At 37.3% G+C, this 18,765-nt stretch overlaps 1 protein-coding gene across 10 annotated transcripts in view; it reads right to left on the bottom strand.

Annotated features, from left to right (window-relative positions):
- The window catches only part of NPNT (nephronectin), a 77,254-nt gene that overhangs the window by 28,547 nt on the left and 29,942 nt on the right, over window positions 1-18,765 (bottom strand). For 6 of the 10 annotated variants that reach the window (XR_016509049.1, XM_090266381.1, XM_090266373.1 and 3 more), the window contains 7 exons: window positions 15,873-15,965; window positions 12,064-12,156; window positions 7,281-7,400; window positions 5,809-5,928; window positions 3,868-4,002; window positions 3,491-3,613; window positions 1,311-1,706 (listed from right to left, as the gene is read on the bottom strand). Coding sequence is in view for 9 of the 10 variants with exons in the window: in XM_090266381.1 (XP_090122507.1) it covers window positions 1,311-1,706; window positions 3,491-3,613; window positions 3,868-4,002; window positions 5,809-5,928; window positions 7,281-7,400; window positions 12,064-12,156; window positions 15,873-15,965 (1,080 nt within the window). In the remaining variant the exon portion in view is untranslated. Of the gene's footprint in view, window positions 1-1,310; window positions 1,707-3,490; window positions 3,614-3,867; window positions 4,003-5,808; window positions 5,929-7,280; window positions 7,401-12,063; window positions 12,157-15,872; window positions 15,966-16,496; window positions 16,564-18,765 lie in introns of all 10 variants that reach the window. The other 4 variants (XM_090266379.1, XM_090266380.1, XM_090266376.1 and 1 more) reach the window with 2 other exon arrangements.

Below are 18,765 nucleotides of genomic sequence, written 5' to 3'. Positions count from 1 at the left end.
AGGTTGTCAGTTCGATTTCCCATCTGGGCACATGCCTGGGTTGTGGGCCAGGTTCCTGGTTGCAGGCATGCGAGAGGCAACCGACTGATGTTTCTTTCATATATCCATGTTTCTCCTCCTCTCTTTCTCCCTCCCTTCCCCTCTTTCTAAAGATAAATAAAATCTTTAAAACAACAACAAAATAAAATGACAACCTATGAAATGGGCAAAATATTTGCAAACAATATACCTGATAAGGGTTAATATATAAATATACAGGGAACTCATACAACTCACTAGCAAAATAATAATAATCATCATCCAAATAAAAATGGGCAAAGAATCTGAATAGACATGTATCTGAGGAAGATACATGAATGACTAACAGATAACAGGAAAAGATGCTCAACATCACTAATTATTGGGGTAATGAAAATCACACCCACAGTGAGATGTCATCTCATACCTCACATCAAAAAGACAAGAGACGATAGGTTTGAGGAGGGAAGAAAAGCCCTCAAGCACTGTTAGCAGGCTTGTAAACTGGTGCAGTCGCTGGAGAAAACAGTATGAAGGTGCCTCAGAAAATTAAAAATAGAGCTACCATATGATCCAAGAATCCTATTTCTGGAAATATATCCAAAGGAAATGAAGACACTATGTCATAAAAATCTCTGCACTCCAAGTTCATAGCAGCATTATTCACAATAGCCAAGACATTAAAACATCCTAAGTATCCAGTGATGGATAAATGGATAAAGAAAATGTGGTGTATATATATAGTATGTACAATGAAATACTATTCAGTCATAAAAAGGAAATTCTGCCATTTGCGACAACACATGAACCTTGGTGGCATTGCGTTAAGTGAAATAAGTAAGAAGAGAAAGACAAATACTATATGATCTCATTTATGTGAGGAATCTGAAAAGAAACACATAGAAAAGAGACATTTATGATTAACAGAAGAGGGAGCTGGGGGAGGAGGAACTGATGAAGGTGGTCAGAAGTTACAGACTTCTGGTTAGAAATAAGTACTAGAGATGTAATGTACAACATGACGACTACAGTTAACACTGATGCATGGTACATAGGAAAGTTAAGAGAGTAAATCCTAAGAGTTCTCATCACAAGGAAACAAATTTTTCTTCTTCTTTTGTATTTATATAAGATGAAGATGTTAACTAAAGTTCTTGTGGTTAATTATATCACAATATATGTAAGTCAAACCATTATGCTGTACACCTTAAACTTATACAGTGCATATGTCAATTACATCTCAATAAAACTGAAAAAACTCAAAAAAATGTGCAAACATTTACATGACTTACTGAATACATCTCCTCTGGGTTTCTGAGGATCCGTATGTATCCTGTTGTCAACTGTAATCTCTCTTGGAGATGTGGTAGTGGCTGGTGCTACAGTTGTCAGTCTGATGACTGGTCTTTCTGGGGTTGGTGGTGGTGGAGGTGTTCTGAGTTCTGTGGGAGGGGGTGGGGGTGGAGGTGGAGTAGGCCATGCTGTTGGCTTTGGTGTAGGTCTTGTTGTTGGCTTAAAAGTAGGCCTGCTGGTAATGACAGGAGGAATATATGGTGTCTTCGGAGGCCACCTAGTACTTCCTACCTCAGGAATCCAATTACTGTGTCCTCCATCACCCTTTGAAATGGTACCATTTCCCTTTGGTACATGAATTGGACCTGAAGGTTCAATCATGACTTTTGGAATATCTAAAAGAGTCAAAAGATTTACATTAGTGTTTAACCATGTCTTCCCCCAAAATTAAAACATCAATTGTAAGAAACAAACATATCAAAATATGTGCCAACTAGGCTTACTTTTCACATTTAGAATATTCCTCAACTATAAATGATGCTGTTTTCTAAATAACCAATAAGTGCATATATAATGTATGGTACATAGTCAACCAACTTGGGGTGAATGCAGAAATTATACTGGTGTTTCTATAATGAAATGCAGTATTTGAAATACAAAGTTGTATTTATAAAGTGGAAAACAAATGGCAATCAATGACATTTTTAAAAATGCAGTAATATTCTTTTTTAAAATATGAGAAATGTATATATAGAGTCTGTGTTAAGTATCATTATGGTACATATATATTATAAAATCAAGTTTAGCTCCGGGGACAGCCAGCTGACCTGGAGTCTGCACGATCCTTCCCCATGTGGGAAGGCTACCCTCCCCTCCATACCCCCACTCTTATTATGGATTTCTGGACCCAAGGGTAGGTAGGACAATGACCATGTCCAGCTTAAAGCAGCTAGCGGAGCCTGAGACCTTCGCCCATTGTCCTTTATAAGATTATAAAGGGTCTTAAGTCTGAGAGGGAGGGATTGTTATTTTTTATTGTTAAAATAAATAAATAAATAAATATTTTTTTTAAAAAAGAAGAAGAATATATGAAAGGGTGAAGTGGGAGAGCTTGTATGTACGACCCATGGGCATGGACTTGGGGGTGTATTATTGGGGGAGGGAGGGTGCTGGGCGGAGGGGAGCAGAGGGGAAAGAATTGGAACTATTGTAACAATATAATCAATAAAATATACTTAAAAAAAAGTTTAGGACTGTCTAAAGACCAATTTCTCTTTCATACTTTATATATATTTGGCTCATGCAAAAACATTATTATTCAATCTTCTACATATTGTTTTAGCTGATTTTTCTTTCTCTTATTAATTTATATAATTGTTTTTTTTAAAGAAATTTTAAGAGGTCATCAAGATAATCTATAGAATACTTTTCCTTGATTATCTTCACCAAAAGAAATTAATATTTAATCTACCTGATACAATATATTCCCAGGGAAGCATGACTACATGATCCTTCAAAAATCTTGATCCACATGATTTTATGTGCCATGATTTTCAGTAAAAATTTTACTCCAGAATTTTAAAAAAGTTTTTTGTCATATGAAATGTATGTAAATTATGGCCTTTGGTTTGTGAAACATTCATCTTGGAGGTTTTTTTTTTTTCATGTTTATCTACTAATATACTCATACTACAAACAGAGCTCATAAAAACTTAAAAGGAAAACAGTACTAAATGTAGAGAAAACAGATGAATATGGGGATTTTTTAGAATTAGAAGGCATAATAAAATAAGGAAACCAAAAATGTGGAATATTTTCAGATTATCCCACCATCATAATCTAATGCTAATACCAAACAAACATTTATTTCTAATTTTAAGAAAATCAAATTCTCTAGGAGGGCTCTAAAATTTCTTGCCAGCTAAAGGGAAGCTACTGAGAAATTTTAGTCAAGGAATTAAATGCTTTTAAGAATAGAATGTATTACTGAATCTTTAATTTTTTTAAATACCTGAACAAGTGATTTTATTGTTTGTAGAAAGCAGAGGCTAATATTACCAGTTATGAAAATTGTACTTCCTGGATAAATTAATCTTGCTCCTCATCTGCCCTAGTAATGGCCTTTGTGCAATGTGTATTTCTTGCTGGAATTGAGAGCTAGGAGACAAGTATTACTCACACTCACAACTTAGTCCATCGCCGTGGTACCCATCTTTACATTTACACTTGTAGGAGCCATGTATGTTGAAACAGCGGGCAAAGTTGCTGCAATGATACTGACCAAGGGCGCACTCATCTATATCTATATCAGAAAGTAGAAAAAGAGCTTTATTTGGTAGATAAATATAATGATATAGAAATATACATATGGCTTCAAAAAATTTTTTTAAGCAGATAAATAGAAGAAATAAAGTGCCTGTGCATCCAGAACTACTACTGGTTGAACTGGACTTCTGTTTGCTAAATGCCAGCACCCTCTCCCCCCACATCCCAGTCACCAGCACAAGTAAGAGACCCATCTATACCACTGGAAGAAACAGCAAAAAGGTTTATTACCGTGACATTGGTATTTCCCTCCAATGTACATGAGGTCGAAGCCTTTGTGACACTTGCAGATGTAACTCCCAAAAGTGTTGACACATTGCCTAAATCTAGGGCAGGAAACTCTTCCAGTAGCACATTCATCAACATCTAGAAACATAAGTCAACTGTATTTTAGGTAGAGCAATAACATGTTCTGATGGAGGATATTTTAAAATAAATAACTGCAGTTTCCTCATGGCACACAGTGACTCATCATAAATATTATCCAGCGGTTGCCCCCACAGGCTCCATAAATTCCACATCGCCATACTTCCATGCACCTTGCTAACCCAGGCTGCCTGCTCCTCCTCCACCATATCTCAGCACATACTGCACCTGTACCCCTAGTTGCTTAAACTAAAGCATGAGCTGTCTGTCCCTGACACCCCTGTTTCCCTCTCCTCTAAATCATCAGGCCCAGTTAATTCTACCTCTGAAGGATTATTTGAATTTGTCTCCTCTTCTCTTCACTCACTGCCACTACCCTAGTCTAAGCTACCATCTCCCAGGCCTCCTAACCTGATTTTTCCTGGCCAGTCTTACCTGCCCCAAAGCAGTCCCAATCAGCTATCGAAATGATTTTATCACAATGTAAAATTGGATTTGTGCCTAAAACTCTTCTACTATCTCTGCTTGTTTTTTTAATTACATCCCCATTCCTAACCACGTTCTTAAATAAATAGCCCCCACCTACCTGATTGTATCTGAAACGACAACCCCCCCCCCCCAAATCCCCACTTTGTACTTAGCCACCGTGGCCTTCTTTCTTTCAAGACCTCAGCAGTTCTTGTTCACTGCAGTGCCTGCATCATTTCCACCTGTTTGGCTGATTCTTCACATGGCCCACAGTCCAGGTCTTACCTTATTTTCTAAATCGGACCCTGTTTCTTTTTCTCTTAAGTCCTCATTTTCACACTTAGAAGTGTTTGTTATTTTATTGGTTGTTTCTTTTCTGTCTGCCCCATTAGAATATTAGCCTTGTGAGGATCAAAATTTTGTCAGCTTTGTCCATTACTGTGTATCCTGGCACTTACCACAGTGCCTGGAATATGGAAAGTAACCAATAAATGTCTCTTGAATCACCTAACACCTCCATCCATTGAGTACTTACTACATGCTGGGTATCAAGCTAAACTCTTTTCACATGTGAGCTCATTTAATCCTCAAAATGGTTCTATGTGCCATTACTCCCATTTTAAAAATGAGGAGACTCAAGTTCAAAGACAGGAAGTCTCTTACCTAGGTTACATATCAAGTATATGGCAGAGAAATCCTGACCGCTGTGGCTCACTTGGTTTCATGTTGTTGCCAGTCCAATTCCTGGCCAGGGCACATGCCTGGGTTGCGGGCCAGGCCCAGTCCCCAGTTGGAGGTATGCGAGAGGCAACCAACTGATGTTTCTCTCACACATCAATGTTTCTCTACCTCTCTTTTTCCCTCCCTTCCCTTCTCTCTAAAAATAAATAAATAAAATCTTAAAAAAAAAAAGTACGTGGCAGAGGTAGCTTCGAAACCAAAGCCCTAACTTTTAATGACAATCCTACACTACCTTCCTAATCTTCAGGGGAAAAATCACTTGAGTGCAATACATACAATCTAGCTCTATCTACCTGTTCAGCTTTATCAGTCATTGCCCCTTACATTCCAGAAAGACTAAGCTCTTGTTTCCCTGATCACTGTGTTTCTTCCAACTTCAATGCCTTTGCCAAAGCTTTACTTGAAGCTTCCTCCTATCCCTCATTTTTAGAAAAAATAAGGTCTCCATGGTCCATTCACAGAGAGAGGTCCTCTTCCAGGACACCTGATATCTTCTGAAGGACAGCTAATCATATTTGTTCCTCACTCCCGTCAGCTTTCCCTTTCCTGCTTCTCCGCGAGAGGCTGCTGATACAGAGGCTTGGTTTGACCACTCACCCACACAGGTCCTCCCATCGAGAGCCAGCTGCAGGCCAGGAGAGGGGCACTGGCACCGAATCTGTCCTTTGATAACGTCACAGCCATACTGACAGTTTGCCATGGAGCACGTCAGGGCACCTGGAACGAGTGTGACTGGCTGACACAGAGAACACGTCCCATACCTGAAATGCCTGTATCTTTAACTTGTCCTGAAGGCAGTGACACTCAATCAACAATGAAGATAAAGGGGCCTCAATTATTCAATAGTCTAAAGAAATTCAAAAATAGGGAGAGGGACAGAAAGACTTTCCTCCTCTAGGGGTTAAGAAGACTAATGAATGAGCAGCACCAGTCTCATCTGCGGAAGGCCTCTACGGCATTTGAGGAATTCAAAGACATATGTAAAACTTGATCTCACATAGGTTATCTGGAAATTTTTCCACTGGCCAATGGAAGTGGGAAATAGAGGTATTTTTCCAGATTGCTCATGCCAAGTGCTGGTCTTAAATGAAACATCCACCTGACTGTCTCGGCCTCACCTTAGCTCTCTCGAGGGACCGCACATTTGCCACTGAGCTGCTGCACAACGTGGGAGGATTGCAGCATCAGTGTCATGTGTTATTAAACATGACACACCTCATTCCAAAGTGTTCCATGCAAAATATGCAATGCTAGTTAAAATTAGCTAACCTTGTTTATTTTACAAAATGCAACCCAGTTAGAGATAACTGATAATTAATTGATCAATAATTAGCTAATTTAACTGATAATTCTATAAAAATAAAATCAAGTCATCAATTGTTGGATATCCTATAAGCACAACCTCAATTCAGTGTTCAGCCTTCAGAGAATTAAGGCATCATCTATCTTATAACCCAACCAAATGACAGTAGGACACAACATACATTTCTTTCTTACAAGGACACAGCTGAAATCTATTTTTATGTTACTAAAATCATTTTTTTTCATATTGTCATTTTTTTAAGAAAAGGCACATAAGTTAGTCCTTAGACTATTATAATGAAATGTAAAAATGAGGTGAGAAGATATTTGTGAGTGGTTTATAATCGATCAACAACCTTGATGGATTCTCTACCAGCAGTTTTGAGTCCATCTTTATGGATAGAACACAGTCCTGAAATAATCGCTAATGTTCTTTTTCTAGCTGAACTAGCTCTATTCCCACATTGATGAAAGGGAAAAGCATTAAAAAAACACACTTAGTTTTGTTATTCTTCTTCTAAAATCATGTCCAAATCAATTTAACACTGGCACCCACGGTAAAATAATGCTAGCCATCTAAAAGGGGCAGCTCTTATTTTGATTTTCAATTCCTTAGGGACACATAAACACACATATACACACACACTCACATCCATCCTGTTTGGGGGAGGGCCTGGGAGGCCACTTTCATTTTCACACATCCAGACCACAACATGAAAGAAATCAAGCCCAAAGCACTTACACAAAAGTTAAGATTCTTGACATACCTGAGCAGGACCCATCCGGCATAAGCATGTATCCATTGAGACAGTAGCACTTGTAGCTGCCGTAAGTGTTCATGCACCTATGCTTGCAGGGACGCGGCTTCAGGCCACACTCATTCAGATCTGAAGAGTGGAAGTTGAAGCCGAAAAATCATGAAACCTCCGCACAAATGTAAAACATTTAAAATACCTCTCTATATTGAAAAATGAAGGAGAAAAGTAGGGTCAAGCTACACTAGCCAGTCATTCATATATGAGAGCCTGCTCATACTGTCTTTTATTTTAATACTGGTTATACTAGAGGCGACCAAGAGTTTCTTTCTTTTCAGAGGTGACCAAAAGCCTTATAACAGTGAAGAGGCTGTATGAATTTGTGGAGCTTAAATTACATAGTATATGTGACCTCTGACCACCAGGGACAGTTAGGGCGCACTGTGCCTACTTCCTGATCCCTAGAAAGAGCAGCGGCCTGACTCCACATGGTGCTGTATTATCTATCTGACTTCCATATCCTTAAAATATCTGGGGTCTACTACTGAAGTCACTCCTGACACTGTGTTCTTCCTCTACTCATTTCTTCCTATCTCTGTTTAAAGAAGATACTAGAAAGGATCTGGATTTTAACATTAGACTGCTTTGAACTTCACAAAATAAAGCTATATTTTCAGAGCATAGGAGCTACATGAATCAGCGATCATAATTGTGGTTTTTCTTATTCATTCTTATAGATTATATACTGATCTCATATTGAAGAAGAAACTTAAAAATAAAACCTTCAACATCTTTTCTTTCATTTGGTAGTTAAGAAGGGCATATGAAAATATTAATGAATAATACATAATTGACTATCACTACGTAGTTTAGAATTATTGATTTAAATATCAATAGGAAATGAATAAATTGCACTTTATGAGAATTTTCCAACCCAAGTTGAACATTGCCTCAAGTGAACGTAAAAACTCATAATGACATATAAACACTTCAGTAGTAATGCCCAAAATATAGACTTCATTAAAAAGAAATATGACCACATGTTTATTTGGAATTGCCAGTATAACTCAATTACCTATTAATCTAAGTCATGAAAGCAGAAATATGGATAAATCTAGTTGCAAGTTGTCTTTAAATCTAATTAAATATAAATCTGACTTGCTGTTTATTAGAAACCTACATACTTCACTTAATTAAACCATCAAGTTACGTTGTTTTTTAAAACCTCCAAATTACTGTGTCTAAAATTTTTAAAAATATTTTACTGACTTTCCAACTCGGTCTATTTTCCTAAACTTAACACATCTGTAAGCAGATCCCCAGCTGGGTGAAGCCCTGGAACATTAAATAATAAACATTTGTCATTTCCTACGCTTTATTCAGTTTTAGGGTATACAAAACAGAATCACATTTTAAAATAATTCCAAATAATTTCCTCACAGAAGGTGCTTTGCAGATTATAGTCTTGACAAAAATTTGATTTCTTCCTCTGTTAAATGAAGTAAAAAATTTAAATCAAGAAGGAAAGATGCCTGGCTGGTGTGGCTCAGTGGTTTGAGTGTCGGCCTGTGAACCAAGGGTCTCTGGTTGGATTCCCAGTCAGGGCACATGACTAGGTTGCATGTCACGTTCCCAGTTGGGGGCGCAAGTGAGAGGCAACCACACAATGATGTTTCTCTCCCTCTTTCTCCTTTTTCCTCTCTCAAAAAATAAACAAATTATTTTTTTTATAAAAAGGAAAGACAAAGAAATTCACTCTTCTTATTCTTCTGCTTCGTATTTCAATATTTATTAAAAATAAAAATCAGAGAAGCTTTCCTCATGTTCTAGGAGGAGTGGATTATCGTTCCTAATAGCTCCCTGCAGATTCAGACCTGGCTTTGATAAATCCCTGACTGATACTACAGTATGCAGTATTTAATATTTAAATCTGAGTACATTGTTAGAGAAAAGCTTTGTTTTAAATATATTTCTGCAGTAAGCAAAAATAAAATAGTGCAGAACAACAGAGTTAGATTGAATTCTATATCTCAAGGAAAGGATATTGACAGACATAAAGCATGCCAATTAAGAACCTTTAGGTTTGCCCTGGCTGGTGTGGCTCAGTGGACTGAATGGCAGCCTGCAAACTAAAAAGGTTGTTGTTCAATTCCCAGTCAGGGCACATGCCTGGGTTGCAGGCCAGGTCCCCAGTTGAGGGTGTGTGAGAAACAACTAATCTGTTTCTCTCACACATCAATGTTTCTTTCCCTCTCTTTCTCCCTCCCTCCCCTTCTCTCTAAAAATAAATAAATAATTAATTAAAAAACAAAACAAACAAAAAAACCCCCTTGGCTTTATTTTTAAAGAACCACAAAAACTTCTATGGGTTTCCTGACAGGAACTGGTCAGATACGTGTAGCTCAAGGAAGCTTGCCTACAAGGAGTATTTATGCTGATGAAAATTTCTTTAGAAAACTATGTCTATGCACTAAAGCTGAGGCCCCGCTGCGGCAGGTCCTATCGTGGTCAGTCAAGGGCTCTTGAGGACTGCTCTGAGGGTCGCCATGATTCAGATTGGGCTGCTGGTGGTATTCAATCCCAATCTATCTTTCCCTTACCATGAGAAAAAGCTCTTGGGGATCAGAATCACAAAACTGAAAGAAAATAAAAAATTAAAAAGATGTCCTAATTCCAAAAGAACCTGGGAACCACTCTATGAAACAATATAACAAAAGAAATAAATATGCAAATTAAGGGGCTAAATGTAGAGACATTTGTTGACTATTTTACTGGTATTGAATTGACAGGTAAATATCCAAATATGCTGGAAGCAATCTGAGAAAGCTGTGCTCAACTAGCTGCTGACAGAGTGGTTGATTCTCCACGACAGGTCACTGGGGTTGATGTCCCCAAACTGCCATTACTGTCCCACCTGCCACAGGCATGTGCCTCCTAAAACCTTCACAATAACCCTTACAAAACTCACTGCAGAAGTTAGGAAATAGGATTCCACGACCCATACTTATCAATATTTACCAAATATCAGACTTCTGCCCAAGCAGAGAGCTTCAAAAGATTAAAAATGTCTTATATTCTGGTGATGAACTTTTTCAATTTTTCTTAGGTTTATATTTTATGATTATTATACCTTATTTTCCAATTGACCTAATACCTTATAAAATTGAGTTACTACAGGCTGCTTCCAAAATCTCTTGGACTACAGAACGAGTAACACTTGTGTTGCTATCCAATTAAGTCAGAAATTCAAAAATGACACTTTATAGTAAATGATCCTATAATAGTAAGTGGAACAATGAAAAGTCTCCTTAATCACATTTTAGAAATAAATCTTAAAAGCTGATAAAAGAATCTAAGAGAACAATCTTCAGCGTTCTTATTTTAATTTTACTTTAATCTTGCTCTTTCTCTAGGAGTTTATAATGTAATATAAATTGAAAAAAAAATCTATAACAAAAAATTAATGAATTCGTTCATGTACCTATCTTGTCATACAAAGAATAGAACTTTACAATTAAACCACATACTTTCAAATGTTGTAATTATTAAATACACAATTCTTAAACAGCATCCATAAGTCAGGAGTATACTTAAGCAGGCTGGTGGATTCAGCTTGGGGGAGGGAGGGGGGAGAAAGGAGCTGGTCCAGAACAAAAATGCAAGCTGCAGAGCAGTATAATGACACTTCAGGGAAAAATGAGAATTAGAGATTTTATTAGCATGCAGATGCTGAAAAGTAGCTTGAAAATTTGCAAGAGATTCATTGACTAAGACAACTCAATGGATTTTTTTAAGGCAAAAAAATATTTCATTTGTCTAATGCACTTGGATTTTTTTTCCTTTGAGTCTTAAACTGGGCAGTATCTCAGAAGTCTAAGCTTTTACACTTTATCTGACTAAAGAGGAGGTCACAGAGAAACAGAGGTCAATGCGTCAACTGCTGTTACTTTTAAACACAGCAATGACACAATAACTAAAATTAATCCCTTGGCCCTAATTCTTTGTGCACCAAGGTCCCCTTCAGCAGAGAGAGAGTCATTTCTAATTTATAGGATTTTAATTCAGACATTCCATGTTCCTAAGTCTATCAGTGAGTGAGGGATAAAGGTTTTCAGAACTGTCAAATCATGCTGCCTCCTACCCTTCCTACAATAGTTTCCAGCATAACGAAGACACTAATATTTTTGGTGTTTCTATTTTCACACCAGCCCTGCAGACAAATAGGGCAGGAATTACTCTCCCCGTATTACTCATTGTTTTGCTAACACCCAGACATTTTAAATGACTTGCTCACGTAAGGGCTATACCGGAACCAGAACTTAGGCCTTCTAATATTAGAAGATGTAGCTCTAAAGGAAGGAAGCTAACATACGGTTTCATTTCTGGTAACCAGAACTCTACACCCTCTGTAGGGTGGTGAAGAGGATTGAGCACTTCTAAAATCTACTCAGCAAAAGCCATCAGAGCCCCAATCTCAGTTGCTTTGATATTCCTGACTTCACCTACATATGAACACAAAAGTTCTTTTGTTATCCTATTTTTAGAAAATAGTTTGAAACCCAGAGAAGAAGAAAAGCAATGACACTCAGTGCAGGGAAAGGACAGAGGAGGCTCCAGGCTTTTCAGAGCAGAGAATCAGCACCAGGAGACAGTTCCTGCTGCCTGCTTCACACGCTCAGCATGCCGAGGCTGGGCGCTCCTGGGGCGAGTCTTCAGAACATGTGCAAGAAGTGACATAACTGCAGGAAGCCGTGCAGGTGGGAGGAGCAGACCTCCTGAGACAATGCACGCTCACCCCTTGAAGGCAAACTGGTGGCTTGATGATCCAGGGGTTGGGAAAGAGGCTGTTCACTGCCTTGGTCAATAGGAGTTGGGTAGAAGTGTTCATCTTCACACCAGGAAGAAGGTAATAAGAGTCAACTTTGAACTGATGTCATTTTTAGCCCTAAAAATCTTTATAAGTATATATTAAACAATAACATAAAGTTGGCGGAGTTCAAAAAGAATGCTTTAGATACTTTACAAAAATTAGTTTCTAGTTCTTCCAGTTTGTTTTTTAAGTTTGTTTTCCTGAATATTTATCACTGTCATTTTTCTTCCTAAGAACACACACAGAGTACAAGTCAACAATCCATCATTCTCATATAAATACTCTAAAATTATATACAGAGTTATGATTTGCATAAAGACCTTATTTAAATCAATAGCATGATCAATGTTTTCACTCAAATTAAGAGCTTATGTTATACTTAGGTCACATTTAATTAGAATATATATAAGAAGCTTTCTGAAAAAAAAAAAAAAGGTACCTGTTCCCACAATTAGCTAACCAAAATATTGTAAGATGGGTCAGACTGAAAAGTAGAGAGACAAAAAAGCAATCATATCCTATTGCAAGACTCTTATGTTAGAAATAGTTAAAATTCCAAATTCAATGAACATCGGTTTCTGGGGTTAAAATCACACAGCCTTCAAAAAAAGTAAGACTACTCTCAGAGTTAACTAGTCCACCAAAGTTTACTGTCTGGTTACTGCTACAAGACACTAATTCTTTTCTTGAAGAAGGAATTCAACATATGAAACACAAACCATGTCGAAACATTAGTAATTGATATTTATAAATTGTTTCTTCCGAACTCATTACAAAGCACACCATAAATTCAAAAGAATATCTTGCATTCCTGAAAAAAATGCAATGATATGGTATATTACAGGCTAAAAATAATTCCCTAGTGGGAAAATTATAAAAAGATTATGATCTATAATAGTATCCTTTCTTGGCTGAGGGGACAGGAGACTTGTATGTGTACAGTGACTCAAGGAGGGAGAAAATATACAAGAATAAAATCACCAGAGAAAATAAAGTTGGGAAAAACTAAGACAAAACAAATCTTGCCAGAGTTTGAGTTAGAATTTCAGCTACTGTGAAAGGTAGGTACAATGTACCCTACAGAATAAGTTAATGATCGGTGCACGCTTACGATTTTATATGTGATCCTGCTGTAGCAAATCCAGGAATGACTCGGTGGGGAGAGCAGCCACCAAGAGCAGATTAAACTAATCTTGTGACAGACTGTTACATTACGCCAGTTCCAAAGCGGGCCTGCCCTGCTAGGCTGGCTGCTCCCCAGGCAGCTCTAAAAGCACCCGAGTGCTTTTCATTTACTCAAGCTGTTCACTCAGCCAAGCAAGTTTCCAGGGGGCAATTTCTTCAAGTACACAACCCTGACAATACTTTTTAGCAGATAACTTGCCTTATACCCAAACCTACTTTTTAATCAAAAGCTAATACCCAGATCTGCAAAATTATTTCAAGGTACCTCTTCTTGGCATTTCTCTCTTCAAGAAACAAGAAACCTGTTTGTTTTCCCACATCTCTGAGGCATGTTTTCCACTTTATTTAAATAGATTGTCCAGATAAAGCGTCTAAGTTAATTTGTTATGTAGATATAGAGTGGATATAGACAATTTGCTCTAAAATTTCTAGGGGTCTCTCGACAGCTCTCCAACTTACCCAGCTCACCCATGGCAGCCTCACTCACCCTGACAAAATCTGCAGTCCACGGACTCAGAGACTAAAGTAATAGAAAACTCCATGGAACTCTTTCAAGCTCCTATGGCTTTCAGGACCAAGAACCATTATATGTAACATTCACTCAATAAATATTTAATGTGCCCTAATCATGTGCAAGTCATTTTAATAATAGCTTTCAGGAACCCAGAAATCAGAGAGATTCTACAAAGGCTTCCTGTTCTCAACATAACATAATTATTTCTATCAGGAACCTGCCAAATTGCTTTTTTGGTCAGGAAGGCAACAAGAACAATGATTAAAACACACAGGTTTACTGCAAGCTGCAGTTTTATGTTCAAGATTGGATTTGAAATTACATTTTCAGTGTCAGCACCATTTTTGCAGGTGTAAAATCCCATTCTGCTCCTGCAGAAACCCTTTAACCCTAAGGAATATAATTTTGGGAGGCCAGGTTTCAACTTGGTGTATTTCCATTTTTCTTTAGAGAAACAGGTAGGTATTACTGGAAAAACTGGTTTTTCTGAAAATACATGCATGGTAAACTTGTTTTCTGAAAATAAGAGATACCCAGAGATGACTCCTCATTCCAATAATAGCTTTAGTGTCTTTGAAGCATATTAACGTTGATGAAGCTCTGCAAATAAATTTAAATGAATTTCTCTGCAATTCAGCAGTAGCTTCTTTTAATAATCTTCTTTGTATAAGTTCCTGGCATCAGGACAACAAGCTTTATGGTGCTGACATACTAATGAAACCTCTGATGGCTTATGTTCATCACTTTAAAAAAAGGAGCATGCTGGGACTCTAAGATGAACACTAATAACTCGGTGATCAGAACCGAACATGCTGCTACTTGAAAACTTCGAAGAACATCAAATGGATTTTTAAAGAGTAAACTAAGATAACAAGAACCCCATTTCTTTTAAAAAAAGAGAAAGAAAAACATTACCCAGGTACGTTAGATGAATTCCAAGTTAAAAAATATTAGAAAAGAGGCATTGGGAAAAATCAGTTATGAATCAAACAGCAGATCATCTAGAAGACACTTTATAGAGTAACAGCTTGTCCTGCCACTGGACATGTCACATTTTACTAGCATGGGTTTCATCTGATAGTGCAGGAACCATCATACATACCTTCAAACATCAGTGTTCTGGATTATTGTGAAAACCGTGTCTACAAATCACCAGTTAAACTGACATACCTCAAGGGCTATCAGATATTGAAGAACAAGAATATTTCAACAATATTATTTCTGTATCAGGTGAGGTCAAGTAAGTATCTGCGGGACAGTTAGACCCCCACATAATTGCTTCATTTGACATCTAAAATGATAGGGAATATTACTTTAAGTAGTAAGTAAGAAAACTGACCCCTCTTCCTTGTATCTTTCTAGTGAAATCAAACCATAGCTTTCCTTAATTATAGTTAAGTACTCTATCTCCTGATGTTGTTGTAATGATGAAGACAGATAACATAAAATACCTGGGACACTGTTAGTGCTAAGTAAATGTTTGCTTTTATAAGCAACTGATGTCAACAAAAAGTAACCTACTAAGTTAATCAAAATCTTTTTTCTCAAAGGAACATTACAGACTGGTCAACAGTTAATGAAAATTTAATCACAAAATCAGAGGACTCAAGAGTTTGAAGGGACCTTGAAATTTCATATCAAATTTCCTACCTGACTTTGAGTATTAAAGTATTTTCACCCAACTGGGTCCAAGCAGCCTAACACTTTGCTAAGGCTTCCCCACCAGTTATTGGAAGAACAAGGAGTAAGGGGATGTAAAGCTTCTAACATTACTTATGTGGCAATTCTCTTTTTCAAAATGCATTTTAATTATTAGCAGTAAGTAAGAGGATAAAATTCTTTCAATTGTCCTTCCATGAAATAAATTTTACAAGATTTACCATTATTATATTTTTATCTTTCGGCAAATGGCAGCTCAGATATGGAGAATAATAACCATGTAAAAGTGGCTGAGCATGAGAACCTAAACATTTTTACAGCAGGCAGGGACAGAGGGGGCTCACGGCTCCCTGCCTGTGTCACACCACTGCCCTACCTTGGCTGCAGGTTTTCCCAGCATATCCAGGGTGGCACTTGCACTTGTTTGGTCCAATACATTCACCATGTTTGCACTGTGGTTGGCACACAGCTGTGACAAGAGAATATCACGCATTATTTCTAGATCAGCAGACCGTCAACCATATAGTATCTACATCGTGTATGAGCTTAATAATTAAAGAAAAACCTAAGAACTTATACAAGAGTAGCAGAAATATACAAAAGCACTGTGTCCTGGAGGGGGTAAATATTGTCTAGGCTACACACTCACACACATGTATTATGTATGTGTGTTCATGTGTGTATCACTTCAGGCTGGAAAATTAGCTGAACTTGAGGACAATACTCTAACAGTCAGAAAAATATGTAAAATAAACACAACTGATGTTTGTCAATAGTTACTTCACTATAACCTGTACTCATAATTTCAGTCATTCTTTCAAATATACTTCAGAGTTGTTCTTAATCCAAAGATACTGTTTAACTCCAGATAAATTGTTTGAATTTCAGATAAATTTCCAACAATAAAATATTATTTGATTGGAAATGGAATTTCTAAGTATAAAATGGTTCAAAATAAACACTAACGCTAAATATTTTTGGAATTTCAACTTAAGAATACCTCTGTTGTCTTGTTCTTCCTTAACCTTTGGTTCATCACAATTGCTCATCAATGGCTTTTCTATGGCCTATCACAGCAAATAAAAAGATCTATTTTATATTTACTATCTTCCATCAGCTCAGTTTGTCTTTCATCAAGACCCCAAAATGCTATAAAATCATGACTCAAATCTTTCACAGTCTTTTGATTCCTGCCAAGATACTGCTTACAATTTTCTGTTTACATTAATGATTCTCAGCCAGTGTTTTTTTGCCCCCTACGGGACATCTGGCATAAATGGAGACATTCTGGCTGTCACACTGGGGAGAGGGTGCTGCGTAGATTACAGGAATACTGCTACACAGCCAACAATGCTGAGACAGTTCCCCCTCCTCACCCCCAAAAATCAAATTATCCAGCCCAAACTGTGATGGTGCCGGATTGAGAAACCCTGCTCTGTACAAAATATGTGCATAATGTTATACCAGATACTAAAATGAACACAAAATCATTGTATAGTGTGATCACTGGTGTCAAGGGCTTACAGTCTAGACAAAGAAAGAAAACAAACATGTTTTTAATTCAAGGAAACATTTATTTACAAGCCAACTAGGTGACACTTAAGAAATTTGTGAAGAAATCATCACACAAGCATATCCACATAGATTTGTGCAGAAAACCTTATAGAAGACTTTAGTTGGATCTCGAAACGTGGGCAGACAAAAAAGAAGACTACTTAAGGTAAGGGAACATTTATTCAGGGAACACTAGGAGGCTTGTCAAGCTAAAATAAAAAGGGTAAATTAAATGCTGCTAGAAGAGTGAGAACTAGACAAACCCAGGTGAAAGGTATCAGATGATGATGTTTCCTCAATTTCAGACTGAGGAATATACACCTTATCTATAGGAAATGGAAACTGTCAGTAGAATTAACTGATAAAAAATCAACACTCTGGCATTATGAGCTTGATAATAATATGTAGAAAGAACTGAAGAGAGTCTAGCTGATATGAAGAAGGCATGATTTGTTTCTGTGACAGGAAGAGATGGGTTTCAGTAGCCAATGAGTGACATGCCAACATGTCTTGAAGACCAAAGGGAATGGAGTCAGTAATGACTGAGTTCTCAAGTCCCTGACACCTGATCCTTCCCATACTGGCCCAGGCTGTTCTCTGTTCTAAAGTATGGTCCCAGCTTCGGACAATTCTCTAATATTCCTGTGAAACCAGAGTGCATGTTATATTTGCTGTTTCCTACATTTTCTCAGTCAACTCCCATGAACCCTAACCCCTCCCTCGCCTGCATGCCACAGGCTTATTTGCCAATTTTGCTTTCAGGCCTTTCTTGTTTGTCACTCCATCTGGACCTTGTACCACTACTGACCCTTACTCAGTGCTGCTCAGATGGTATTTAATTCAGAGCTTGCAGAAATAGAGGATGAGAAGAGTAGAAAGTGTAAATGGTAGAGAAATGTGCTTGGAAAACTTTTTAAATCTGATTTTAGACATGTCATGAAGTTCAAAGAGAAGCAATTTTTTCAGAACTGTAAGAAGAAATAACTTATCTTGGAGTACCTCCCAATATAATTTTTCAGTCAATTGTACAGCTTGTACATGGTTCAGATGCAGTTTTTAAAACAAGTCCCAGAAATAAGCCATTTTAAATGTAATTTCGTGGTCCTATCACCAAGAAATGAAAGTCAAAAGGATTTTTTAACTTAAAAAAGATGTTCCAGAAATCTTAACCATTGTATATAAATACAGCCTGAATGAATCAAGTGTCACTGAGGCAGTCAGACTGCCATATTAAAGGAAAAAAAAAAAAAAAAGGAAACATCTCAAATTCAGTTGATGTAAATCAAGGAAATAACCTCCCAAAATAATAGAATTTGAAAATATCTCTAAAAACATGAAAAAGCAATTTAGCAAGTACCATTAAAAACATGAGAAAGTTTATTTGGAAGAGAACATTTTATGAAATAATGCAACCTGAGGTTCCCCCAAGCCATACTGGCTTTTGACTCCCTGGCCAGCTTGAGAACTAATCATTTATAGTGCTTTCAGGTACTTGTAGAAACAAAAGTTTTTATTGTCCCCGCTCCCTTTCTCGTTGTTTGTTCTCAGTGGAGTGCCCTAATCTTCAGCACATCAAATGTACACATTCTAAGAAGCCAAGGCTGTTAACGTTTCTTACATGTTTAGAGAGTCATTGTTTTCAAACTGCTGTTTGCACATCTGCCCAACAGACTATTCACTGAAGTAACCAACAACTCATTTATTAGTCAACAGCT

The sequence above is a fragment of the Furipterus horrens genome, unplaced genomic scaffold, assembly GCF_987537825.1.
Source record: "Furipterus horrens unplaced genomic scaffold, mFurHor1.1.pri manual_scaffold_2, whole genome shotgun sequence".
NCBI classification, from domain to species: domain Eukaryota; kingdom Metazoa; phylum Chordata; class Mammalia; order Chiroptera; family Furipteridae; genus Furipterus; species Furipterus horrens.
Note: the sequence above shows the minus strand (reverse complement) of the source record. Positions and strands in the feature narration are given on the sequence as shown.